General features: G+C 53.7%; 9 protein-coding genes across 10 annotated transcripts; 5 read left to right on the forward strand and 4 right to left on the reverse strand.

Annotated features, from left to right (window-relative positions):
- Positions 1–233: 233 nt before the first annotated feature.
- Positions 234–3,392, forward strand: PV07_11676 (uncharacterized protein). Its single transcript, XM_016399136.1, has one exon. It carries the CDS (start codon positions 806–808, stop codon positions 2,795–2,797), a length of 1,992 nt encoding a protein of 663 aa, XP_016243698.1. The 5' UTR covers positions 234–805; the 3' UTR covers positions 2,798–3,392.
- A 923-nt stretch (positions 3,393–4,315) lies between these two features.
- PV07_11677 (uncharacterized protein) lies at positions 4,316–7,787 on the reverse strand. Its single transcript, XM_016399137.1, has 5 exons — positions 7,090–7,787; positions 6,255–7,029; positions 4,818–6,212; positions 4,676–4,772; positions 4,316–4,602 (listed from the first exon to the last, which is right to left on the reverse strand). The coding sequence occupies exons 1-5, from the start codon at positions 7,637–7,639 to the stop codon at positions 4,522–4,524; spliced, it is 2,898 nt and encodes a 965-aa protein (XP_016243699.1). The 5' UTR covers positions 7,640–7,787; the 3' UTR covers positions 4,316–4,521.
- A 2,181-nt stretch (positions 7,788–9,968) lies between these two features.
- Positions 9,969–12,732, reverse strand: PV07_11678. 2 transcript variants are annotated; one of them, XM_016399139.1, is made up of 6 exons: positions 12,530–12,732; positions 12,025–12,372; positions 11,507–11,974; positions 10,584–11,363; positions 10,062–10,531; positions 9,969–10,006 (listed from the first exon to the last, which is right to left on the reverse strand). In XM_016399139.1, the coding sequence occupies exons 1-4, from the start codon at positions 12,602–12,604 to the stop codon at positions 10,584–10,586; spliced, it is 1,671 nt and encodes a 556-aa protein (XP_016243701.1). In that variant the 5' UTR covers positions 12,605–12,732; the 3' UTR covers positions 9,969–10,006; positions 10,062–10,531. The 2 variants fall into 2 exon arrangements, with proteins under 2 accessions (XP_016243701.1, XP_016243700.1); XM_016399138.1 differs by having other exon boundaries at positions 10,062–11,363.
- Positions 12,733–12,889: 157 nt separating this feature from the next.
- PV07_11679 (uncharacterized protein) lies at positions 12,890–15,506 on the forward strand. Its single transcript, XM_016399140.1, has one exon. It carries the CDS (start codon positions 13,033–13,035, stop codon positions 15,193–15,195), a length of 2,163 nt encoding a protein of 720 aa, XP_016243702.1. The 5' UTR covers positions 12,890–13,032; the 3' UTR covers positions 15,196–15,506.
- On the reverse strand, positions 15,226–17,779 carry PV07_11680 (uncharacterized protein). The gene is made up of 4 exons (XM_016399141.1): positions 17,476–17,779; positions 17,158–17,402; positions 16,864–17,096; positions 15,226–16,784 (listed from the first exon to the last, which is right to left on the reverse strand). Exons 1-4 carry the CDS (start codon positions 17,598–17,600, stop codon positions 15,633–15,635), a joined length of 1,755 nt encoding a protein of 584 aa, XP_016243703.1. The 5' UTR covers positions 17,601–17,779; the 3' UTR covers positions 15,226–15,632.
- A 212-nt stretch (positions 17,780–17,991) lies between these two features.
- Positions 17,992–19,928, forward strand: PV07_11681 (uncharacterized protein). Its single transcript, XM_016399142.1, has 3 exons — positions 17,992–18,455; positions 18,513–19,153; positions 19,207–19,928. Exons 1-3 carry the CDS (start codon positions 18,304–18,306, stop codon positions 19,635–19,637), a joined length of 1,224 nt encoding a protein of 407 aa, XP_016243704.1. The 5' UTR covers positions 17,992–18,303; the 3' UTR covers positions 19,638–19,928.
- A 387-nt stretch (positions 19,929–20,315) lies between these two features.
- PV07_11682 (uncharacterized protein) lies at positions 20,316–21,991 on the forward strand. The gene is made up of 3 exons (XM_016399143.1): positions 20,316–20,566; positions 20,624–21,118; positions 21,170–21,991. Exons 1-3 carry the CDS (start codon positions 20,499–20,501, stop codon positions 21,495–21,497), a joined length of 891 nt encoding a protein of 296 aa, XP_016243705.1. The 5' UTR covers positions 20,316–20,498; the 3' UTR covers positions 21,498–21,991.
- A 216-nt stretch (positions 21,992–22,207) lies between these two features.
- Positions 22,208–25,911, forward strand: PV07_11683 (uncharacterized protein). The gene is made up of 2 exons (XM_016399144.1): positions 22,208–22,827; positions 22,875–25,911. The coding sequence occupies exons 1-2, from the start codon at positions 22,433–22,435 to the stop codon at positions 24,163–24,165; spliced, it is 1,686 nt and encodes a 561-aa protein (XP_016243706.1). The 5' UTR covers positions 22,208–22,432; the 3' UTR covers positions 24,166–25,911.
- Positions 24,313–26,345, reverse strand: PV07_11684 (uncharacterized protein; the record flags this gene model as incomplete). Its single annotated transcript, XM_016399145.1, has 2 exons — positions 24,313–25,953; positions 26,091–26,345. The coding sequence occupies 2 exons, from the start codon at positions 26,343–26,345 to the stop codon at positions 24,313–24,315; spliced, it is 1,896 nt and encodes a 631-aa protein (XP_016243707.1).
- Between the last annotated feature and the right edge of the window lie 176 nt (positions 26,346–26,521).

Here is a 26,521-nt window from a genome sequence, read left to right on the forward strand (position 1 = left end):
CTGCCCAGGGCATGCCTCCTCCTCTCCTCCGACGAATGTCTGCCACGGGATTTCCAATCCAACTGCGACACCTTCAGCCACCCCACACGGCCTTCACTGACCACGGCGCCAGGGATCAAGGACTTCAAGCCACTAACCTCACCATCAAGGGGGCCCATTCCCCGTCGTCTCGGGTCTGGACTCTCCATCGAACTGCCTGCTTCTCAGCCACTGACATCCTCACTTCCTGCTCCCACACATGCTGTGCCATGTCAAACATGGCAAGGCCCGTACCGAATTTTCACTGGCGTGATATCGGGTTGCCAACGTACGAGATTTCGTTGATGAGCTTGGGACTTCGGGCTTTAGACATTCCCACAAGAACTCGGTCGCTCTAGCCCCAACCTCGATCAACAGGGCCCCTGGCCCTACTCGTATCTCAAGTCCATCAGATCGGCGCCGGACAACATATCCAATATCCGGGCACCCGCTCAGACGAGACCCCGTAGCAGTACCAAGTGGTCGTCGGTCTCGTGCCTCTGTTCATCCTCCCCAATTGTTCCAGCATAGCATGTACAGACCCTGGCTGATGTGTCAATCCGGTGCGTCGCTGCGAGCATCACGAGCGCTATCAGCTTCATGCGCGGGCCCAGTCCACGATCGACTCCGCTCGTCGTCTGTGACTGATATCCTGTCCTCCACCGCTTTCACCTCCTCGGAGAAGGGGCCAGAACAACACGGATCACATGCCTTCTGTCTCTTCAGTCCCCTCGTTCCTCATCAATAGGTCATTACCTTCGAAAATTTCCAGGCCTCGTCGTCACCAATGTCTCGGAATCGCTTTCGTGTACGATTAGAGCCACGAGACGAAGCCGGTACAAGTGCCAACACGTCCTCGGACGACGTTGGCGCACCCCCTCCAACGCTCGAATCCCAAGTTCGAGTATTTTCGACCAAAGGCAAGGATGATTGGATCCTCCGAAAGCGGAAAGTGAGAGCTCCACATCCCCGTCGCAAGACGACTGCCACGCCGCCTGCCATAAAACAGGAGAAATCGCCGGAAGATGGACTATCGAACTTGACATCTTCTGACCCGAAGGATGACAAAGAGGAGGATTCCACGACACAGAGACGTCGCAAGAATCGTCGGAGCAGGAGCTCAGCCAGCCTCACAGACGAGTCGACCAAGACCATTCCTCCCAGAGTGACGGCACAAAGTCAAACATCGTCGTCATCATCATCGGCGGCCGATTCGATTCTAGATGATCTTCGCTCGCACCCTCATTCACTCACCGTTGAGGAACAGAACTTCGTCATCAAGTGGCTCCAATTTCAGGCAACAGCCGCCTGGGGCAGCAATAGCACTGGCCGATTCTGTCCGTGCCGGGACATTGCGTGGCGGGGTATCCAGATGTATCCGGCAGGCGGCCTGCCATGGACTCTGATATTCTGTGACATGTTCTTGTCCTGGTCTCGACGCCAGCCATTGCCACAGAGGCTGCATCAGCGGAAAGCATTAGCATACAAGTACATCGCGAAACTGTTGGCAGACCCCCAAACACAGGCTTCGGACGAGGCTCTGCTCTGTGTCTGTCTAGCAATGTCGGCCGACGCTCGCTCGTTGAGTCCTGAGATCAACAGAGTCCATCTCAAGGGCCTGGCACAGATGATTGCCAAACGTGGAGTGGGCTCCCTGTTCTCGACGGTGTGCTTCATGTTCCATCCCATGTTTTCCTTGGCGTATTTTGCGATGGCCGAGCTTGAAGCCACCAGCATGTTGGATGTTCGAGGTGCTGCCGAAAAGTTCCTCGGGACATTGCAATCGATGCAACAAGACGGCCGCAGATCACAGTCAGACGCTATGCACCGTCGAAGAAGTGATGATGTCTCAGAGGGCGGCGTCCCGAATCAAGACATAGACAGTCGGTCCGGATCCTCAGTATCAAGCAGTCTCTGGTCGGTCGCAATGGGCAAGTCGGCAATCAATCACGCTGTGGAGGGCGTCTTGGCGAACCCTCGAAGCAAGACTCCCTCAATCCAGCAGGACCTTTCTCTGTTCCTCAATCTGTACCTTCTGAATCTCATTTTGTGGGATTTCCTCGAGTGGCCCGACAGTGCCGCCGTATTTCTGCAGCAACTCTCAATTCATGCAGATAATGCCCGGGTGAGGCTCGAGATGACCGTCTGGCTGCTTGCAAAGTCATGGGTCGACGCGGATGAAATCTCTCAGCGGACTGATGGCGGAGCCAAGAAAGAGGTGTTCCTGACCGAGGCCGTCATTGATGCTCTGAAAATATTCAGCCGGATCCCAGATGAGTCAAAGGAAAAGTTGATCCTTGTATTGTCATCATGGTTGTTTGGTTGTGGTGATGAAGAAGATGGGGGAGGGGGAGGACCGGAGGGAATAGATGCAGCGGTCACCAAACCTGAAGAAGGCCCTTCGTCTTTCAAGGCCAGAAATGCGCCTGGTCGACTTGGTGCTGGCTCAGATGGGACTCCGGAGCGGTCGGTTTCGGCGCAAAGGAGTGCTGCTGATCAGAAAAGGCCGGGGAAAGATATAGATCCCAAACTGGTCACCCCACCGCATCAGGCGCAGGTGCAGGTGCAGAGTGCGGGGATCACGTCCAAGGCATTCAGATACCTCAGCGATCAAGACTTCGGGGGAATAATGGCAGAGGCGTGCAGTGACTGGTATGAGAAGAACGTCAGCAAAAGACCACTGCCACCTATGCCCATGATCTCGATACCACCGACGTCACCGCCGCAGCGCCAGCAGCAGCGCCAGCGCGCACACCCGCGGGAGGGGAGATCGGCCTAGATAAAAAGCGCTTTCTTTGGGCTTAAAGCTATCGATGTCTCTGTCTGGACACTGGTCCTCTTCGCATCGTCTGTTCCATTTTCCTCGTCTTTGGGAAGATGGCCGAGTTTGCCAGTGCCGGGTTAGAGTTGAGTTCGGACGGGGAGATTGAAGTGCTTGCTGTTGCTTTGTTACCTGAACAGTACGCAGTATGCGTGGCCGCCAACCCCGGCCGATCCTTCCCACCCGGAGCTTCCCTCTCTTTCTCCCTCCTGAAGATGGGACGGGCGGATCGCTGTGTCCCGGAAAAAAACGTCAGTTGCGGTGTGGTCGTGGTCGTGGTGGCGGTCGCGTCACTGTGTCAGGCCACGGAGAAAAATGCTATCAGGGATTGGGATTGGAGTTGGGAAGCATAAATTACCCAAAGAGGAAACTTTGACACTCCTAACCTCGTATTGGATCCACCACAACCACCACCACTGCCACCGCTCAAGGATTCAGGATCCAGGTATTCGGACGGGGGGAGCCCCGGCGCCTTTTTATCATGGTTTCTATTGCTCGGTACTGAGTATGTATCCATCGATCAGCGCGACTTTGCTCACCTCCTTCCTCTTTCTCTCCCCTCTATCCCCTCTCGGGCTGTTGGGTAAACAGCCGTCCCAAGTGCCGATTCCCCCGTTCGGACTACTGTAGAACGACTGGCTCGATGTGATGTTGGCCATGTCATATCAGCCTGATCTCCCCGTGACTGCCCCTGGTGTTCCCGGGAAGGGGGGGTTAATTTTGGCCTCCTTTCACCCTGTATAGACAAATAGATTCGTATACATGAAACACAGCAAATAAATGCCTGTGCATAATGTTCAATGACCGTCTTGTCATCGGGGATTCATACTGCTCTAAGCACCAGCCACGCACGCTGAAATGAAGATTATAAGTCAAGCCATAGATACCTAGAGCTAGGGGAAGGACAAGGGCCGGTTTCTGCCGCTGTGAGCATGAAGCATGGGGCATAGAGCGTTAGAGCGTGAAAATCGTAAAATCGTAAAATCGTAAAATCGTAAAATGTATCTAGCACAAAGTGTAAAGGACCTGTACGGGAGGTACGCAGCATCGTAAACGGTGGATGGCCCGGAACTTGCTCTCCTGATAGCCTTGCGCCAACTCAATCCGTTCATCTCAATTCCGGTACCGCACGCCATCGTACAATAACCCCAATCCTATTCAATCCCTTGTTCCTGCTGTTATACCGTCTTAAAGAGTCTCTCAAGGGCAGCGTCCCCTCCTCCCTCTGCTTCGCATTTGTGACTGGCGGGACTTTCACATGTCATCCCTTCTTCCCCGTGCTGCGTAAAATCCCGGGCTCTGAATCCCGGGATCACGGCGATGGAGGAATGGGACCAGAGGTGGCTCTGAGGAAGAGCGATTCCGTCGGATGGTATGTTACTCAAAGTCCTCGCCTGAGACTGGTACACATCGGCTCCATTCGGGGGGCGAATTCTGATCGAGGCGGGTGACTGTGCTCGTCTGTACCTCAGGAGCGTTGAGTCTCGCTAATTCGTCCAGGACCGGCCCGCCGAGGGAAGGAGGTTGAAAATCCGGCCTTGCGATAGGCGAGTCTTGACGCTGGAAATCTTCGCCGCAGGGGTCGATAGCGGAATTGTCTGCTGTGGTCTTGTCTCGAGATGGCCCCACGCCGTCACAGTGTGATGATGTAGACCTGGGCTTCGCGATTGATGGTTGGTAGTCTACACAATTGATACCTTTCCGACGGCACCCCTGGCAGGGGCGCATGCCACAACACCTGCGATGGGCCTTATAACATTGTACTGGGTTCATTTAGAGTCAGTTCCAGGATACAGACAGATGATTGGACAGAGCCTTACCACATGAACGGCGTACTTTCTCTTTCCGAGGTTCATACGGAATGAACTGTGTGGTCCTTATACCACCTTCCCTGAAACACCACTGGCCAAACGTCGACTGGTACTGTGACGATCTAGAGGATGTTAGAACCTTTGAGCCATAGATCAAGACGACTTACGATGCCACGAAACCGTGCTTATCCTCCATAATTTTGACGATCTCAGTCAAGGGCCGACGCTCATTTTCGTGCAAGTGTACTAGGACTGACTTATGCTGGTCCCATTCAGTCTGCGACGGATATTTGGCAAAATCAAGAAATTGGTCCATCAGGCTTCTGTTAACCGGGAACGCCTTCGCCCGAACTTCAGAGAGGAGTGATCGAACCTGACCTGGATTGCCATCCACAGTTGCCATGGTTTTTTTCACTTCAATCTCCCATAAGTTGCCCTGGCTCACTGCTTCACGTAGGAACAGGACTTCCGCAGCGTGCAGAAGATCATTCAAGGCTTCCGCACGTTTCAAAATCTGTCTACAGTCGTCAAGCGACTTGGACCACAAGTTCTTCCGGATCTCTTGAATTTCTTCCGAGACGATAAGACAGTTGACTTGTAATTCCCATGGAGTATTGTTGGGTTGTGAGTCTTGCTGAAGAGCCGTGGTGCCATCTCCCTCTTGTACCTTCCATTCTTCGTGGTTGTATGGAGGTATCTTGCGAAGAGCTTTCATAGGGTCATCAGCCTCAAATCCGTGGTGATATTGATCTACATGGTTCTTGTAATCTCCTCGTCGAATAAAGCTTTTCTCACAATTACTGAGGAAACAGTAGAAGCGATGGCCAGGGGGGGCGGTATGACCAACGTTCGTTGTGATTGTAGAGCTTTCACCAAGTACTTCGTGCCATTTAGCGCTACATGAGTTAGGAGCACGATCAAGAGGTCGCGGTATAGATCTGCTGTAAACCTGTTCGAGACCGGAAGAAGTGTGAGATTGACTCGGCTGGTCTGGGTCATGGCCCTGGGAATGTCCCTCGCTTCTGCTGGAATCTTGTTGGACAGAAGGCTCCTTCAACGACGTCGAGGCCATTGAAAGGGGTACTGCCTTGGTGGGATCTCGATCTCCAGCAGGGGACGCGCCTGATACTTTGTGTGGCTCATCCGTTTCTATTTCTTCCTCAGAATCATCGCCTAAAGGCAACGCCAACAACGCAATGTCCTCGAAGTGCTTTCCAAGATGCTTGACGAATGCTCGTTGTGTTGACCAGTCTGCTCTCCGACAGAGAGGGCATTGTTCTCCTTCGATCGGTCGTGCTTGGACATTTTTGGCCCGTTGGATGATTGCTCCAAGCTGTTGTGGCCTTGATTCTGCCAGCGAGTGTTTATTGCGAAGATGATCAAAGAGCATCTCTTCAGTTTTCAGGTGCTGAGAGCAGATATAGCATTTGAAAAAAGAATAGCATCTGTGTTTGTGAAACTCATGTTCTGTCCATAGCTTCCTTGTCGGGAACACGGTCAACTGATCTCTACAACCGGTGAATGTGCAGACATAGGGCTTAATATCCGCAAAAACATGAGCCCTGAAAATGTCAGAGGTGCGATGGCTGATGTGGTAAACTTACTTCCATTGAGTGCGGTCTTTAATCGTGGTGAGCCTGTGGCCGCATATCTCACAATTGAATGGAATGCCCAAGGCCACAGCATTTGGCGTTTTGGGCACGCGGCGCGAGGTGCCATCGGCAAGGCTGGGGAGGAATGAAGAATGTGACGCGGCCGAAGCTGGAATTGCACCTGGAGTGATAATCGAGGTCCCCAAGCCAGAATCGTAGATTGTGATCGCCGGTCGGAAGAACGATTTCGGTCGAGCGGCTCCTTCAGTGATGATAAAGGTTGAATCACTTGGATCTTTCTCTCTCCTCAGCTCGTCATACCTTTGAGAATTAGCCTCTCCCAATCGCTCAGCCAGCGGCCCATCTGCATCTTGGAATCTGTCCAAGATCTGACGGATCCAGTGCCGCGCAGCCTCCGACGCGTGGAACTTGCTTGGAGGCTGGGTTTTGTAAGGCCGGTATCCGCGTTCACTGGTTGTCAAGATTTGCTGAATGGTAGGGAGAAGGTCCATGAGCAATCTTGTCCGAAAGCTAAGAACTCGAAGCAAGGTGGTGGCCCATGATTCCGCAGGTGGCCAGGGTGAGTCGTCTTCATCGCCGCCGCTTACAGACTCGGCATCAGAGTCCTCTTCGTCTGTGGCGTCGTGTCTTTGAAGCGTGGACAAATCCGAATCTTCTGCAGTCAAGACATGCGAAGCTTTCTCGATAAGCACTTTAAGATTAGAGGTAGGCACTTGACAGTGTTCGGAGTCCGTAGTTTGGCTCGCTTGGTAATGCTTGCGTGAGGCTGTGTCGGTTAACAGACACTCTGGAGGCCATTGGTACATCGACGTTCTTTGCAACTCACCGAACAGCAGAGCATGTCCGATTCTGACAAAGGCTCCCAGGATTGTTTGGCGTAGTGTGGGAGCCACTTCCAGGCTGGCCTCTAGCTTTCCTCCTTGCAGAGTGTCTCCCCAGAGGTTCAACTTGCCATAGCAGTCCCCAATACCTACCCTCTCCCGCGCCCTAAGATAGATGTTGTCCTTGGAGTTCTGCCATGCTGTCTTGAGTTCCTTCATGACTTGCAAACACTCGTCGTGGAGGTCAGAGACCAGCCCATTCTCGGATCCAAACTTGTGACAGGAGCCGGCAGAATCTGTTGCTGGGAAAACACCATCGTGGTCTTTTACCCACTTGATGATACGGTCGTCCATTTGTGATTCTTTGTGATCTTGGTGGTCATCTTTCATCTTGGTCGGCCGACGGCCTAATGATGAGGAATCGCAAAGAAAAGCTGAGTTTTGAGAAGCAAAGTAGGGTGGTGTCTGAGGAGGGGTTCGAGACCGCCTGGAATTTGATTGAGAGTCTGCCTTGCCATTCCTGCACGTGCGATTGGCTGAAGATCTCTCAATCATGGCCGTTTCGTTGGTGATGGTGGTGGCTGAGCTGCAGATGTGTCCCAATTGACGCCTTGCTCGTGTTTGCGTAGCAGGTCATGCGCGCTGGCCTTTTCTCGCTAGCATTGAGATCGGCTCTACACCGCCAGCCTGATGGATAGCAGCTTTCCGGCCCTTTGGCTTCGTGCTTGCTCTTTTCTTGTAAGTTCATGCCAGGACCGAAAGAAGGTCAACGTCATGGCAGAGCTTGCATTGGCCGTGCTACCCCTAGTCATCTCTGCTCTGGAGCACTATTCTTCCGTTAGCAGGACGATTTCTCGATATCGAAAGTTTTCGGACAAAGCGGACGAGTTTTTCGCCGAGTTGGATGTTCAATGCAAGATCTTCCAGATTTCGGTGCAGCTCTTACTAGCGTCAGAGGTTGGTGATGAACAGGCGGTGCGAATGCTGCAGGATGAGAATGATAGTGGGTGGAAAGATGCCGCCTTGGACGCCTTCCTGTCTGATCGGTTTTCTGGCGGTTATGCTTCAGCAGCGACAAACTGCCTGGAGCTCATCCGCCGCCAAATCTCAAAGCTGCTGGAGGTCAGCGAGTCGTTCAAATATGTCGCTGCACAAGTAGAGGAAGTGAGTATCGCTGACATTCTCGCCTGCAACAACTCGAACTAATTCGGTCAGGATGGCAGACTGTCACTCAATAAGAAAGCGCACCGAATCGGCAAGAAAATCGACATCGTGTGTTCCAAAGGGCGTATCGCTGAATCGCTGAACAGTCTCAAAGGCCGCGCACAGGATTTCCGAATCTTGGTCGAGCAAACGGAGCGTCTAGCTGAACGACGCCCTCCCCAGGAGCCCAATCGTTTCGCAAAAGCCAGAGTAGAGCGATTCAAAGCCGTGGAGGCTGCCGCGAACAATCTTTACGCGGCCTTCGGTCAGGCTTGCACAAAACATACAGAGCACCAGGGCTATATTGGCCTCCAACCAACGTACAATGACTCTGGCCATGTCAAGTTTGTTCTTGCCTTCAAGTCTTTGACGATACAGTCCACACCAAAGGTCCCAGCATCTGCAGAGACACATGTATGCTGGTTGAACATTGAATCAATGATTACTGCAAGGATCCGTCCCATCGAAACCACTGGTGTCTTGGAGTCAATGAACAAGACAGCCAAACGGGTCCTAGACGCTCCCCCAGAGGATTCGGAACGCCGTATCGACGCAACACAGAAGGCGAAGAAGCAAAAGAAGGCCGTTTCTTCCCAAGCGGTGCCATTGCTCGACTGCCGGTTGACGCGGTCGCCATGCTCGTCCGGAGGAATACATTCATTGGACACCTTGGTCAATCTATGCAGCCACAACAACTTCTGCAATCAGATTCAGAAGGTTCTCATGCAATCGAAATTGCCCGCAGACAGTTGCATCGGATATCTTGAGACGAGTGACAGCTCGAAGCATCTAGTATATGTCCATTCCAGGATGCAAAAGGTCACCTCGGGGACCAGGAGGGTTGAAATGAGGGCGTTGAGCGAACTGCTCAAGGATGCTGCTCGTTCGATGCAGCTGCATGATTTCCTGGCGGACCACAAAAGGATTCATATCGGCAAACAATTGGCACTGGCTCTCTTGCAGTTCCATGAGACTTGCTGGCTAAAAGAATCTTGGTCGAGCGACGACATTGTGGTATCGGGCGCGGCTAAAGACGAAGGCAGTGACTCGCTGCATAGCAACGAACCTGCAGAAGAATCATACGCCAATGTTTCCATTCATCAGCAAGCAATTGCTGCGAGACCACCGCAGCCGAAGCCGATGCCGTAGCCGATGCCGTACATTCGCAATCGACCATTGTTCAACCTCGGAAAAGTTCTGCTTGAGCTTGCCTTTCAAACGCCTTTTTGGGAATTGAGACGACCGGAAGACAGGATTTGTGATCGGCCGGCCGACTCCGACTTTTTCACAGCTAAAAGATTGCTTTGCAGCGTCTCCGCGCGACTGGGCGGCAGATTCGCTGAAGCTGTACGGAAGTGCGTCGAGTGTGACTTTGGCCAGGGAGACGACCTCGCCTCGGAGAGGTTGCAGGCAAGCTTCTACCAGCATGTCATTTGCGAGTTAGAGACGTGCGAGCAGCGTTGTCATGACCTTGCATGAGAGGAAGGTGCGAGAAAGCCCCAGGACATTGTCGAGTGGCAGGAAAGTCTGATATGTGTTCGTAGCGTCAACAGTCAGCACATAGCTCCGAACAGATGCCACCAGGATTGACTAACCTGTTGTGCGGTGAGCTGAGGCTGTCGCAGACCTGGAAAATGATTGTCATCACTATCACCAAAGCCGACACAGACCAGAAGCATTCTGTGAATGGCGACGAGGTGGTCGTCAGATCAGATGTAGCTAATATTGTCAATGAGGATAGGGATACCGCTGCGTTCATGGGTTGAGCAAATACCTTTGTAAGTGACGATTGCCTCTGAGCGAATAAAGTCAGAGTAACCACCATTGGCCTTTCCTTCTCAAAATATGCCACTCGTTTTTTTGACATCAGCTCGCCCTGTATGTCAATTCTAGACGAGGAGAGGCATAGCATGACGGCATATGAATATAGATGCTCGATACCTGGCATTATGCGCAGTATGCGGTCTTAGTAGGACTGGAAGGTTCGAAGAATCGCATAAGGTCTGTCTCACCACCGAAGAACTGAAACGCTGTGACAACTGCCGAGACAACCTAAAGCACAAATGGAATTGATTGAGGACTGTTATGTATCTAATTACAATGAGACACTTTGCCTCCTTTGACTGGCAGTTGCATCAAGCTTGCAATCGACCATTTTTGTGTCTCAACTCGAGTGGTGTCTGTCGTCCAGTTTTGACCAAGCCAGAACATTGTACAAGCATTTCAAAGTTTCTCACCGCACCTCTGCGAAGAGTGAGCAATTCTGCTGCGCACTGGGCTTGTCGGGACTGCTTACCTATGAGAAATTCTTGGTAAAGTTCACGATCACCTCTTTCAATCGTTGCTCGAGATCTTTGCTCAATTGGCCCTCCTTGTCAATTGTTGCCAGAAGGTCAGCTTGATCGCTCTTCAAGTGCGCAAGGAAGTCGGCTTCCCATTGCAAGATCTTGCTGACTGGGACGCTGTCCAGGTGGCCGTTGACACCGGCATAGATGAGAGGAACCATTTCATTGACAGCCATGGGGCTATATTGCTTCTGCTTCAAGAGTTCTGTCAATCGTTCGCCACGGCTGAGCGTCTGCTTGGTGGCGGCGTCGAGATCGGAACCGAATTGCGCGAAGGCTGCCACTTCTCGGTATTGAGCCAAGAAGAGTTTCAAGGAACCGGCAACTTGTTTCATGGCCTTGAGCTGTGCAGCAGAGCCCACACGCGAGACAGAGAGACCGACATTAATGGCAGGTCGAACACCCTTGTAGAACAGTTCAGCTTCCAAGAAAATCTGGCCGTCCGTGATGGAAATGACGTTCGTAGGAATGTAGGCAGACACATCACCACCCTGCGTCTCAATGATCGGGAGAGCGGTCAGCGAGCCTCCGCCATGCTTGTCGTTCATCTTGGCCGCTCGTTCCAGAAGTCGGGAGTGGAGGTAGAAAACATCGCCCGGGTACGCCTCACGCCCAGGAGGGCGACGGAGCAACAGCGACATCTGACGGTATGCAACCGCCTGTTTCGACAGGTCGTCGTGGATTAAGAGAGCATGCTTGCCATTATCCCTAAACCACTCGCCAATAGATGTCTGACGCGAGTAGAGTTAGTAGATGTTCGTGAAGGTCAATATAAGTTGTGAAAGGACGATGAGATCGACGAAAAGGTCCTGGGGTCCGGGAATGAAGCTCTCCTTGCTTCTATGCGAGGGGAGAACAAAAGAAAGGCACTTACCCCAGTGAATGGAGCGAGGTACTGCAAAGGCGCCGCTTCGGAGGCGGTAGCAGCGACGACGATGCAATACTTCATGGCATCGTTTTCCTCCAAAGTCTTGACAAGCTGGGCAACAGTGGATCGCTTCTGACCGACAGCCACGTAGACACAGTAGAGCTTCTTGGTCTCGTCATTGCCATTGTTCCATCTCTTCTGGTTCAACATGGCGTCCAGAGCGACGGCGGTTTTTCCGGTTTGACGATCACCGATGATCAATTCACGCTGACCACGGCCGATGGGCACCATTGCGTCGACAGATTTGAGACCGGTCTGGACAGGCTGATTGACGGATCGTCGGGGAAGAATACCAGGAGCCTTCAGTTGAGCACGACGCCTCTCGGTGGTTTTGATTGGTCCTTTTCCATCGATCGGTTGACCAAGAGCGTCAACAACGCGACCAAGCATAGCCTCGCCGACGGGAACATCAACCTGGAAGCTGTTAGTTGCTAAATATCCAGCAAGCGAACCAATTTCCTCACAATCTGGCCAGTCCGCTTAACGGTTTCTCCTTCTTTGACAAGACGATCCGAACCGAAAAGCACAACACCGACTTGGCCGGCTTCCAAGTTCATGCACATTCCCTTGACACCGGAGGCAAACTCGACCAGCTCCTCAGCCTGGACATTGCTCATGCCATGCACACGGGCAATACCATCACCGACGGACAGAACGCGACCGGTCTCGGCAAGGCCTGCTTCCTCTTGCACACCACGGATTCGTTGCTCAAGGATGGAGGAAACTTCGGTAGGGGAGGCTTTGGCGTCAGCAGCGTATGATCGGACTTGTTTTGAGGCAGCATTGAGAGGCGCAGGGGTGACGACCCGGGACTGTGAAGATTTTCATTAGCTCGAAGTCCAGCCACAACGCCATGGCAGAGCTTCAATTGATGAATTTCGAGCTCCAAATGTGCTAAGACAGCCTCATTGACGCAGATTTTCGTGATTCTGAAGCTTTTACTGCCTGCTGAAGGAGTTTCAAGCTTACCGCAGCTATTCTGCCCGAAGCAGATAGGGCGCCAGCAATGCGGCCAGACTGGCGCAAGACGTTCCTCGACATCATCTTGCCGACCCGTGAAGCTGATATGAGGAACTTCCTAGGAGGAAAAGGTGTAATGAGATAGGTCGGAGGGAGTGGAGAGGAGAATTTTGATGTGAAGTCGAGGATGCCAGCTAGTAGTTTGTAAGGGGAGCTTCAATCGAATTAATCCCGGAACTCGCAGGAGGACGAATCCGGCCGATGAGGCACGTTTGCCGAGGGGCGCTTCTTGGCGACCGGTTCCACGTGATAGGCCCCTTTATACGACAAATCCGAGGCGGCCTTGTCAGTTTGGGGTCCAGCTGCGGACGAACTGGAAGATTCAGGAGGCCAGGAGGTTTAGACTGCGTTTTCTTTGACTGTGCATCTGAATATTCTGCCCTCTCGACCCGAACATTATGGAAAAATCATTATGTGCCTTTCTGCGACAGTAGTCTCAATCACGCAGCGCCATGTCCTCTCCGACCTCCCAGAAACTTTCCCATCCACCCACTTCCAAGGCCAACGCGGCCTCCCCCAAGGTGACCTCGGAAGATGTCGAACTGGGTCCTGTCCAAAATGGCCCGGCAGTGCCCAGCATACCTTTGGAAGAGGATATCATGCAATGCGCCCGAATAGGCGCTCTCGAACACATCCAGAAGATGATCGAGTCTGGCAAATACGACGCCAAATATAAAGACGATGAGGGAATCACCCCTCTGCACTGGGCTGCTATTAACAACCAATATGCCGTGTGCAAATACCTCGTCGAGCAGGGTGCGGACGTGAATGCAAAAGGAGGGGAATCCAATGCCACCGCCATAATGTGGGCCTCGCAGAGGTGTCACTTTTATATCGTCAACCTTTTATTGCAGAACGGCGCAGATCCTCTTCTGACCGACGGCCAAGGATACAACATCCTCCATCTAGCAACGATTGATGGGAACGCGCTGCTATTAATACTTCTTCTACAACAAAATATCCCCGTCGATATCCCCGATCCTCAAGGCCATACTAGTCTGATGTGGGCAGGATACAAAGGTTGGCCAGCCTGCGTGGATCTCCTCCTCAAATGGGGCGCCAACGTCAATGCCGCAGACGACAATGGATATACACCCTTACATTGGGCTTTGGTCAAAGGCTCAAAAGCCTGCTTGGACAAGCTCATCGAGTACGGCGCGGACAGATTCGCAAAGACCAACGAAGGCAAGACGCCAATTACCTGTGCCGAGGAAATGAACACCAAACGAGCATACCATCGCTCATTATCTGACCATGGATACGACATTTCCGGCAACGTCAAGACTCTCCCCCTTAATCTACACACCGTGGTCAGAGACCGTTCGAAAATGTCCAAATTCTTCTTCTTGTACCCTTTCTTGATCATCATGGTCGGCCTGTACATTATAAGTCACCTCAGCGTCTTCATTGGAGTTCCGGTATTTTTGGTTGTCTGCCTGGGAATGCAGTATGCTGCGCAACGAATTGCGATGATCGGACCGCTAGAATTTCGCGCCATCCACAAAACGCCGTATTTGGCGGGCATTTTTGCCGGGACGCTCTTTTGGGTGGGGGTCAGTTACGTGACTTCGATACTCCCAATGACATTCTCGACGAATCCCCTCACAACCGTCTGCTTCACTATATTGTACGGCGCTACAGCATACTTTTACTTCCTCTCAATGATTGAAGACCCTGGGTGGATACCGAAACTATCATCACGAAACCAGCAACGTGCGATGATCGACGAGCTGTTCTCCCTATGGAAATTCGATGAAGACAACTTCTGCGTACAGTGTATGATTCGAAAACCCCTACGTTCGAAACACTGTCGGCGGTGTAACCGATGCGTTGCAAAACAAGACCACCACTGTCCGTGGATCGACAATTGCGTGGGGAACAACAACATTCGCCACTTTTACATCTACATCCTCAGCATGGCAATTGGAATCGTTCTCTACGTCCGCCTTGTTCTGTCCTACCTTGATCTCCTCCCACCGCCTTCCGACGACGCCGTCGCTAAATGCCATGTCCTCTCTGCGTCGTTGTGTACCTTCGTGCTCCGTGACCCCTGGACCGTGGCACTGACATTCTGGACCTGTCTCCAGCTTGTCTGGGTGATCATGCTGATTGCGGTCCAAACGATTCAGATCTCGAAGAATCAAACCACCTACGAAAACATGAAGCGCCACGATAAAGTGCACGACCACCATCGCCCCTTACTCCCGACCCACAACCACCCCATCACCCAAGGCGCATCTGCGGCCGCTACTTCTCTGAACGACACCGCCGCCGCGTCCTCCCGCCTTCAGCCAGCTCCCCATCGGCCTGACGGCTGTTTCACACGGTGGACAAAGATCCTCGGCGTGGACGCATTTATGGTGACTGCCAGCGACGCATCACACGGCCACCTGCAATCTCGCAACTCCAACCCCTTCAGTCGTGGCATTGTGGGCAATTGTCAAGACTTCTGGTGTGATCCGGCTCCCGTGTTTGGGAGGAGGAAGAACGGAGTGGGCTACCTGGGCGGAGAAGTGGTGGATTACGCACACATGTACGAGGTACCTTTGAAGCTGAGGACTGGCCGAGGCATGCGATATGAAAGTGTTGCAGGAGAGGACGTAGACGAGATATGATTCCCGATACGGAGGAGAGCAGGATGAGAAAAAGACGTTCCACCGTGCCCTGTGGCAGGCGAGGCTGACTCCCCTGCCTACAACTTGACGACACAACCTCTGAGACAACCCGGTCTTTTCCAACGTATAAATGTCGAGCTCTGCTCAACAAGCCACTTAGATTCTTCTAGTTGTACTTTACGCACAATGCCTCGAGACGGATTTCTTCACGGCTCTTCTTCTTGACTCTATGAAACGAGCTCTTTTTTCAACGATTGAACTCGCTTCAATGCTTTTTGAACCCAACTATAGCCACCATCCCAGCGCCAGCCCAATTCGTGATCGCTGATCATGCAATTCAAATGCAGTGTAGTCTACTGTGGTAGAATATACATAGCAGAGGATCAACAGGTTCAAGGTCAAGTGAGTACTCAGTACAAAGTACGCAATAACAACCTTCACACCCTCCTCCTCCTCGCCGTCCTCCTCGTGACCCGCACAGGCAGGCCGCCCTGCATGGGGAGCGTGAGGGAATTGGCGCTGCGGCGCCGGCCCGAGGACCCGTCCATGTTCAAGCCGTCGTTGACCTCCTCGAAGTCCCACTCGCGCAGCACGCGCACCAGCACCCACGCGCCCATCAGCTCGGCCATCTTCTTGCCCAGGCAGCTGCGCGGGCCGCCGTTGAAGACGGGGAACTCGCCCGCCGAGTACCTGGAGCCCGTGAACTTGAGGCCGGGCGGGGGGGCTGTGGGGTCGTTGGCATCCCCGTCCGAGCGAGGAGGGCTCGCTTTGGAGGTGGAGGGTTCTAACCAGCGCTCGGGGCGGAAGGAGTGGGCGTCTTCGCCGAACGTCGACAAGGAGCGGTTGAGGGCCCAGATGCACCACACGACGACTGCCCCTGCGGGCAAGGAGGTGCCGTCGGGCAGGGTGACTGGTTGAGTGGTTTGCTTGATTTCAAAGGGGACGGGCGGGTACAGGCGAAGGGATTCATAAAAGACGGCCGTGGTGTACGGGAGGGATGTTGGCTGGAGGGCCGATACGTCGATTTCGATATCCTCGCCCTCGCTTTCAACATCCGCGGCTGCAGCACCGTCTACTGGACTCATATCTGCTGGTAAAGAAGGCGCCATGTCGAATTTCGAATCAATTTCCTCCCTCAACCGCTTCAACACCTCAGGATGTCTCAGCAATGCGTAGAATGTCCAGGTGAAACTCTGCGCCGTGGTATCTCGACCCGCGGATAGGAAATTGAGCGCTGCATCGGCCACGATTTTCGGATCTCCCAACGATTCGATGAGTGAATCAATCAAGGTTCCAAATCCCAACCCGGATTCGTCGTCGTTGTCGGGTTGCCTTCGCTGCTGCTCGAGCTTGGTCTCCTCCTCGTGGGTGTTGGTGATGAGACTCTCAAACGCTTCCCGAGCACGGCGCTTGCGCGCTTCGGACACAATCTGGCGGCCAAAGCGCTTCACCTCGATGAGGGCCGCGCGGAAGGAAGAGCCTGTGAAGATCTCGGTGATGCGATAGAGGGGGTTTTGAAAGCGGAGACCGATTTGGGAGGAGGCGTGATCAAAGGCTTTGCTGAAGGGGGAGGTGGCGTCGATTTCCATCTGAGTTTGGAAGAGCGTCCGTTAGAATCAGCTACCATATCTTGACCGCTGTCACCCACGGCAGGTAGGCAAGTCTTACATCGTACGCCATGTGTCCAACCACCGTGGTCGTGAGATCGTGGAAGATCTTCTGCAAATCGACCACAGATCGCTCCTGGGCAGCTTGAGAGAGGACATCCCTGGTGGACTCGTGATAGATCTCCGGTAGAACCTCTTCGATCATGATATCGAGGTTGGTGCCACTAAAGAATTTCAACCCGGCTTTCCGTTGCGCGCGCCACAGCTCGCCGGATGCGTTGATGATGCCATAGCCTTAGCCACGTCAAGTCAGCTTCAGCTCAAGAGTCAGTTCATGTTCAACTCGGTGACCTACCAAAAAGATCCCAAGAACGTTCTCTAAAGAAGTCGCCCTTGGTGATGGCCGCCTCGTTTTTGAGTACATACTCCAAGACTTGAGGACTGTTGATGACCACACCGGGAGGTAGCGAAGGAACGGAAATCTCGAACGTCTCCTGGCCAAACATCTGCTGGCATTTGACGAACCAGTCGAAGAGGACATGGCGCGGTTTGAGGAACTGAATGGCATTTCCAAGGAGCGGGAGGGAGTCCGGCGCATGTCTGCGTGGTATTGGTTAGTAGGCGTAGTCGACGCTACAGAGGCAGCTGTGATGGGATGGAGTGGAATGCTTGCCTCAAGGCATGACCGTGACGATGTATTCTGGGCTTTCGTGCGAAAGCATAGTACAGTGTGATGCCCAGCAAGAGTGCGATGCAGGTGGTGAGCCAGATCATTGCTGATTTGTCGGGGGTGGGCATGGGACTTGCACGGCCGTAAAGCCAGCACTTTTGGGTCAAGCCATTAGGCCATTCTTATGGCAAGGGCCGAGGTGGCGAGCCTTGTGAGGCTGTCGATGTGGGCCATGACGCGGATAATATGGCTGAGATGGAGGGACGGTGATGGCGATGGAGGTTGACGCGGATGTAGCGAGGAGATGCGCAGATGGCGCAGATGGTGCCGCTGAGAGCCACTCGGAAGGGCAGAGTTCCTGGCTCGTCTCTGGCCATGACTATTTTCTGCAACAAGGCAACGCCAAACATCAGATCCTGATTAGATCGCCCCAGTCGAATCATGCGGTTATGATATCCTCGCCCCTTGATTCGCGGGTTCCTTCCAAGGACGAGTCCCGACGCACACGAGCAGTGCGAGGGAATCTGTCCAACTTCTTACATGGCTCGCTTGTGAGCATCTGCCCTCTACCGCTCCTACAGTCAAAACCTACACGCCCTCCTCCCTCCAGCACTTGTCGCAGTCTCTCAGTCGACGACAGAGACGCGCTGCCTCTCTCTTTTCAACTGTCGCTCCTTTGCACGCCCGCAGTCAACCATCTTTAGAGCCTCTGTTTCATGCGTGTTTCATCCATGCAATAATATCTCAACGTCATCACTCACCAAAAACTGTTGGGGCTCGTATTTCAAGCTTCTCGCGAACCAACCCGTCAAGCCTCCACCACCCACCGTAATGTCGCCCTCAGCAATACACACCAAGGTCACCCCGCCTTACCAAAAACCCAATCTATACATCCATGGCATTGGAGTCGAATACCCTCCTTATGAAATCAAGCCAGACCATCTGGAGACCCTTGCCAGGCGCTTTTATCCCAGTACCCCAGCGTAAGCCTTCATCCATTGACCCGAGAGGGGGTGAGCCCAATTGACGCCTTCTTCTAGACTCGAAAAGGTGCTGAGGATCAACGAGTATACGGGGATCGACTCTCGTTCTGCAATTGGCAACATTGACCATCCAATTGCGAATGCGCCTGAGCCCCCGACCATAGCCGAGTTGTGCGACTTGTTTCTCGACCATGGTGTGAAGCTGTCAATAGAAGCTTGCCGCAAGGCCATCAAGCAATGGGGAGGAGACCTGTCTGAAATCACCCATGTCGTTGCGACTACCTGCACCAACTCGGCGAATCCAGGCTATGACCATTATGTCATCAAAGGACTCGGTCTCAACCCCAGCATAGAAAAAGTCCTTCTGCACGGAGTGGGTTGCTCTGGCGGGCTCGGAGCGTTACGAACAGCGGCGAACATCGCGCTTGGTTCCAGCTTTCGACGGAAGCCTGCACGCATCCTGGTCTTTGCCTGCGAGATATCAAGCACCCTGGTCAGATCTGAGCTGGACTCGATCCACAAGAACCAGGAGGTCAGAATAGGCGTCACCTTGTTCAGTGACTGTGCGTCGGCCGTGGTGCTCGGTAATGGGTTCAGCGACCGATATGACGAAGAACCGATCTTGGAGCTCTTGGGTTGGGACCATAAGATTATTGAAGACACCGAAAAGGATCTAGGTTTTGACGTTGACCCTGTCGGTAAGTAGAGCACGCCCGTTGTGGGAGATTTCAACTGCTGATTCGAGTGCTAGGTTGGAAAGTGGTCTTGACACAGCGAGTTCCCAAGTTAGCTTCAGCTGCGGTACCTGCCATGTTTGAGGATCTGGTAGGATCAGTACCAGAGCTCGTCGACCTCGGGAAATTCAAGGCATCGGACTATGACTGGGCGCTTCATCCTGGCGGCTCCACGATTATCACTGGGGTGGAACGGGCGATGAATCTGAAACCCGAACTCCTCCGCGCGAGCTATGAGGTTTACATTACTCACGGCAACAGTTCCAGCGCCACCATCTTCAGCGTCATGAACCGACTGCTCGAGGGTGAAACGACGGACCACATCGTGGCGTGTGCCTTCGGGCCAGGGATTGCGGTCGAAATGATGATGCTCAAAAGGAGTAATCAAGGGTCAGATGCAGGAACTGAAAGCCCAACGGAAACTCTGGTTGCCGAAGACGTTGACTGAAATTGCGGAGTTGGAGGGATGGCTGTGTCGGCGCCCCTAAGGCTGACTTTCCGTGTACAGGGCGCACCAGGCGTCGTGGAGTAGCGCAGCACAGCATATGACATGTACAACCAGGTAGAGAAATGCCTCAGAGACGATGATTGGTTTTTGCAACCGTGCCTGTGTGGTCAATCTGTTTACAGACCGGATGGAAGGGGCAACATGATAGATCGCTAGGGCTCCAGCGACTTTGCCAGAAACATCATCCCGTGGCCGGTTGACGAATACCATTGCCACCAGGACAGAGGCCAGTATAAGCGCGGCGTATTGCCGGACAACAGCATGTGCATGAGGCGTGTGCATTCCCAGCTGGCGAGAGGGAAAGAGATAGAACGAGAGGCATGCTGGGATTTCGATGACCACGTGGCCGAGGAATCCGAGATGTGGCGGGAGCATTCTGACGAGCTAGAAACAAGTCTAGAGATGGTGGATGGAGTCGATGACTAGGTAGGTTCGAATGAAGCCCTGCGAGGCAACAGGGAGTATTTGACGGTTTAAAAGGAGATAAGTTTACGATTGCTCGTCCCAAGTTTAGCAACGCTCCACTGCCACGGGGTTGGAAGGTTAAAGGCTGATCGCTATTCCGCCCAGATGCCGGGCTGGACGCGCATAAGAATGCGAGCAGCAGAGTTGGATGACGTCTGTCGAGGCTGAAACTCGCTAGCTGCACTGAAAACGCTCCCGCAAATACGATTCAACACCTCGCACCCACAAAAGGTTGAATGCCACCTGAGATGTACAGTCACATTGTATTTATATTCCACCGGCCTGGCAGTGGTATGGACTGTCAAACCAGACGCTTGAGAGGTGTACCGCATCTCAATGACGCCCGCTAGCCAGACTGTCTGGCTTCGTCGGAGGCATTTCTTCGAAGTCAATGATCAACCATGGTATTCACGGTTCACCCCCTTACGCCGATTGATGGCATGTCCTAAACAACATTGCAGGTTCCCACAAACCCTCCGAGAAAAAGTGCAAGACTACTTGACCCTTGGTTGGGTCAATAGGCTTCCCCTCATCCAGTCCACCTCCCCGGCGGCGCTCGTCTCTCGTGTGCTATCCACGGTCCTTGGTCCTCGACTGTCCCAGTATGCCTACGTCGACTTCGCGTCGGGCGCCGGTGGACCGACACCATACATCGAGAATCACTTGAACAGCGAGCTTCGCGCTACAGGAAAGGAAGAAGTGAAATTTGTCCTCACCGACATCAGCCCGCACGTCAGCGCTTGGGAGGTAGCTGCAAGGAAGAGCAAGAACATCAGCTACATCCCGCAGAGTGTGGATGCCACGAATGCCCCAACCCAGGAGACCCTGCTCAAGGATGTTCCTGACGCAAAGGGAAAGAAGGTCATGCGCCTGTTCAGTCTGGCCTTCCACCACTTTGACGATGACCTTGCGGCGAAAGTGCTCACAAACACCATCGAGACGTCGGATGGCTTCTGGTTAGTTTCCCGTGTTTCTGCTCTGGAGTGTGTTGAATGACCTTTATCCAGCATTTTTGAGCTCCAGTCTCGACATCTCAGCTCCTTCATCCTCGTCAGTCTACTCTGGCCGCTAGCCATGCTCATCACGCCAATCTATTTCCTCCGCTCGCCGGGACATTTGTTCTTCACCTACCTCGTTCCCATTGTGCCCTTTATATGGGTTTGGGATGGCTACATTTCGTGTCTGAGGACCAGAACGCCTGAGGAAGTCGAAGCTCTCCTCCACCGGCATGTGCCGAGTGAGAAGCTGGCAAATTGGAAGTTCAAGAGTGGTCAAGCGTGCCATACCTGGCCTATTGGCTATCTCAACTGGGTTATTTGCTACAAGGAAGGTTGAAAGACAATGTCACAATGTTCTGCTGGCAAGGAGGTTGGTGAACCTGCACATTACTATGTAACTCCATGCTGTCATCGAACCCATGGCAAATGAGAAAATCCAAAGCATGGGAATGAGCAATCGATCCCCGGCAATTACCCTTCCTTGTACTCAAGATCCTGCAACAAGTCCACCACTCCTGTCAGCTATTCACAGCGCCCTCTCTCATCTCAGGTTGTTATCATGGGTGTTGATTGTGCTATAGCTCCGCGTTGTTGGGACCATCCACTCCTAGACCGTAGTGGCTTTGGGCTGCCACGCGTCGGTGAATGGTCGATCACCGATCAAAGGTCTGGACCGCCAGTTGCGCGACGATCACTGTTGAGGAACGCGGAAACGCACTGAAGAATGAAATCGAACCTGTAATGGATATGCGTGAAACTCCCTTCGGCAAGAATACATACCTAGTAGGCTGTTGACCTTGGATAGATGAACGAGTACGCTCTGGACGGTGCTGGCTAATGCTCTTGATTGCGATACGATTTTGCTCCGTTGAAGATGGTAGAGGCATCGAGTGAGCACATGCTCTTGGCCCCCAGCCTTGCGCCAAACTGCACCAAAGCGCCCACCATCAGACCAACCCACAACCATATTTCTGGGCTAGTCGCGCCCTCCCATCTGGAAAACAACTTGACATTGTGAAACACTACTCTGCTCCAGCTGGACATCAACGGTCACTTACAAAATCGACGTTGTAAAACGCTTTCATCTGCTCCAGTTACCGCGCGGTTAAAATGACAGTACAACAATCCCCCGGGCGCCATCATGCTACTTGCTCATTCTTTGATAAGAATGCTTGCCTATGGTATTGCGGGAGGATCAGATCCCCTGACCGAAACTTTGCAAATGCTCTCGGGACATGTTCCCGTGCTCTCTTTAATCACGGTAACCACTAGATGATGGAACCCATTGGAGGAGCAGCTTCGATCGTTACGCTGATTGACGTAGTAAAGGGGGCAATTAAGTTCCTGCAACGCTTTCGGGAGGCACCGTTGAAAATCGAGAAGTCCGCCCACCAAGTCCAGCAGCTTGTAATCCTTCTGGAGACGCTGCCTGAGGTACAAGGGAGCATCAATGATGGAGGCAGCATTGCGAAGTCTTGTGCGACGATGTTGGAGGCATGCCGTCACGATATCGCCTCTCTCAAGGATACTTTGGCCTCGATTACAAAGGGCAGACATCATGGCCGAATACACTGGGCGCTCGTGGGCCAGGCAAAAGCGAAGGAGTTAACGACTGAATTGGCACATGTCGAAAGCTCCCTCACTTTGGTGCTGGGCATACTACAGTGGTAAGTGGGAAACGTTTGGAGGAATACCAGTTACTGACTTCCGAAAGCCAACGTTTGCAGCTGATTTCCGAAGTGACGACAAATCTGTCCCACGACATGGCGACTGCCAAAATGGTTGCACAGCGGCCTAAACTATGTTCAAATTGTCAAAACGAATATACCACTGTGGGAGCCAGATGCAGAAAATCCGCTGTCAACCGGAAAGGTACATGTGTCAGTCAATGGAGAGTCTGTTGCGCCAGTTTAGCAACCTTGACTGCGTCCGCCATATCTCTTGACCGCGACAGAGACTATACATCAATCTGGTCTCTCAAACTGGATCTTATTTCAAAGTGGGGGCTCCAACTAGAGTTTTCTGGCTGGTTACCCGGGCTTCGAGTGGACAGAATCATGGTCAGCACACGTCTATCCGTTCCAAACGATGATCCATTCTTGGCAGCATGTTATAACGGTGATGCACTGCGCGTCAGAGAACTTCTGTCGAGATGTCCCGCCAGCGTGACCTTCTCAGACGAGTGGGAACGCACGCCTCTCTGTCACGCCATTGAAGGTGGGCACGTCGATATATGCGAAGAGCTGCTTGATCATGGAGCCCGGATTGATTCCACTTTCGGCGAGTACCAAACGTCGGCACTGTCGTGGGCGCTGAAGCTCAGGGACCTGGACATTGCCAGGCTTTTGCTCTCCAAGGGCGCAACGCTCGAGCACGTAAGTGCTTTTGGGTGGTCACCCACCTTTTACTTATGGTCAGAGACAAGCCGCCAAGTAGAGTCGTCCTTGTTTCTCGACCTCTTGCGAAGCCAAGGCGACTTCGACTGGTCGCATTGTGGAGTTGTCGACGTGGGAGGATGGAGCTTACTGGCTCGGTGCGCCGTCTACGGCAATCCGAAGGACACATTGACCCTCATCAAATACGGCGTCGATCCGTTCGAGAGATCTCCTGGGTCTGGGTGGACGGCACTTCACTATGTTGTCTATCATGGCGTCGAGGACGCCTTTTTTGCCCTTTTCCCGTCCTTCCAGAACGAATTGGGAATCGAGCTCCCCGACTCGATGGGATGGACGTTGCTCCATCTGGCACTTGGGAATGGCAACATTGCAATCATCCGCCATCTCCTTGCGAACGGCGCGGACGCGAAAGCCGAGACGTGGCCGTCCTATCAAGAGGACATACCTGCTTCTATACAAGGAATTCCAGCATCTGCGGTGAAAATTGCGCGCGCCTACGGCGAACAAAGATTCCTCGATTTCTTCGACATACTGGACGATCTCGGTCTCCTCGATGGCGAGGGCAAAGTTGATGAAGTCTGGTCGGATGCTGTTGCAATCCAAACTTGAACGGCAACAGAAATATCCAATAATCTCGCGCACAACGAGCTATACTCTTACTTCTTGCACTCGACGACATCTACGGCGAAATCAGATATGAGGAACTTCAAATTACCACAAACGCCTAGGTTATTTTCCAGTACAAACTCAGATCGTTCACAATTTGCTCTCCCCTCCGCCACCACCATGCTTCTCTTTGGTCTCCATCCACCCAAAGCTCGCCGCGCTATTCAGCCCGGGATCGATGATGACGTTCAACACACAGACCTTCTCCGTCTCCAGGAACGCCTGCCTCGTCGCCTCGGCCAACTCGTCTTCGGTGCGCACAAGCCAGCCTCGTCCACCGACCATGTCGGCGAGACACTCATACCGCGTCTCGTAGAGGAGGGAGGTACTTCGGAGTCCCCTCCTGCGAGCATCTTTCTTACCTTCAATCTCTTTTCCTTCGGCGGCGGTGGCAATCTTTGTCTCATCCCTGGCAGTCTGGCCCTGCTTCTCTCTCCAGCCGGTCTCGTCCGAAGCGTCGCCCTTGTAGATGCCGCTGTTGTTCATCACGATGATCAAGACGTCCATCTTGTGTCTGGCCATGGTCTCGATCTCCATGCCCGAAAACCCGAACGCCGAGTCCCCTTCGAGCGCGACAATCTTCTTCGCCGCCCGGCGCGGGATGTTGTACGCGGCCCACGCGGCGATCGCGTACCCCATCCCGACGCCCATGGTCGCGTATGTGCCGGCGTCGAGGCGCTGGCGCGGATGCTCGAGGGGAAACACACTGCGTGAGATGTCCATCGTGTTCGCCCCCTCGGAGACATACACGACCCCGCCGTCCTGAGGGGGTGAGAGCGCGTGCAGCTCAGACTTTATGATGTGGTAGGCGCGCTCGTACGTCAGTAGAGCATTGGGCTGTGTGGGCGTGGTCGCTAGACGGACAGACTTCTGTTCGTTCTTAGCGGCGCTTGCCGAGAGGAGGGAGAAGTACGATGGCTGTGATGAGGACGGCGACGAGGAGGCGCGGAAGGTATTGCTCGGAAACGCCTTCCACCCAGGACCGAGTTGCTGGCGGAGCTGATCCACGACGAAGCCAATGTCTCCGAAGATGCTGAGCGACGGCTGCCCGAGACTGTTCGCCCGGCCGAGCTCCTCGGGCGAGATGTCGACCTGGATGATCTTGACGTCCCGGCGGTATTTGGGCGCCTCGCCGAAGTGGAGGATCCAGTTCAGTCGCGCCCCCAGGAGGAGGACCACGTCGGCGTGCTTGAGCGCCGCCGAGCGAGCGGACGACGTGTTCAAGGGATGCGAGTCCGGGACGATGCCTTTGCCCATGGGCGTCGGGAGGAAAGGCAGGTGGTGGGCCGAGACGAGGCTGCGGATGGAGCTCTCAGCCCGCGCGTACGCTGCGCCCTTGCCAACGATCACGAGCGGAGCGGAAGCCGACTTGAGCAGGTTCGCTGCCGCGACGACGAGGGCTGGATCTGCAGCCGGGTGAGGTGGTGGCAGGACAGAGATTGGCGGGTGGGACGTCGACCTCCCCGCCGGGACGGGCTCCATGATCAGTTCGGTGGGCAGGTCGACAAACGTCGGGCCCGGCCGACCGTACCAGGCGATGCGGTAGGCGTTGCGGATCGCGGCGACGATGGTGGCCGGGTCTCGCGACGTCGGGCGGATGGCTCGCTTGGTGTGCGGCGTCAAGAGGGCGATGGCGTCCAACTCCTGGAAGCCGCCCTTGGTAGCGAGGCTGGACTCGGACGAGCCGCCCAGGACGAGCAGCGGGAACGCATTGGCCGAGGCGTTACCGATCTATACCACACACCGACCCCAAGGCTCAGCAGAGAAATAAATAGAGCAGTACAAAAAAACGAAACAAACATGGTAGAGATATACAAGAATCTTCCTCAACCGGCTGTGGGCTCGTGGGCGAGGCTCCATCAACTTACCCCAGCCATGCCGTGCAGAATGCCCGGGCCGCCCGTCAAGATGCACACGCCCGGCGTGCCCGTGAGGTAGCCGTACACGGACGCGGCGTAGCTGCACGCCTGCTCGTTGCGGTACCCAATCACCCGGATGCCCAGGTCGATGGCCTCCTCCGCGATCTCGGCCACGGGGATCCCGACCAGGGTGTGGATGACCGAGACGCCCAGGTCGTGCAGGGCCTGGGCTATCACCTTTGCGCCGGTGAGGGAGGGATCCATGATGATGATGGGGGAGTCAGAAGAAGGAGAGAGGCCCAAAAAGGACGGGTTTAGTATGGATATAGATAGATATACACAAGAATTCCCGAACGGCGGGAGTTGGGAGTTCACATCTAGGGGCTTCAGGTCAGAGAGCAGACGGGAGAAGGAAGGACAGGTCCGTTATGGTGACTTCC

The sequence above is a fragment of the Cladophialophora immunda genome, assembly GCF_000835495.1.
Source record: "Cladophialophora immunda strain CBS 83496 unplaced genomic scaffold supercont1.7, whole genome shotgun sequence".
NCBI classification, from domain to species: Eukaryota; Fungi; Ascomycota; class Eurotiomycetes; order Chaetothyriales; family Herpotrichiellaceae; genus Cladophialophora; species Cladophialophora immunda.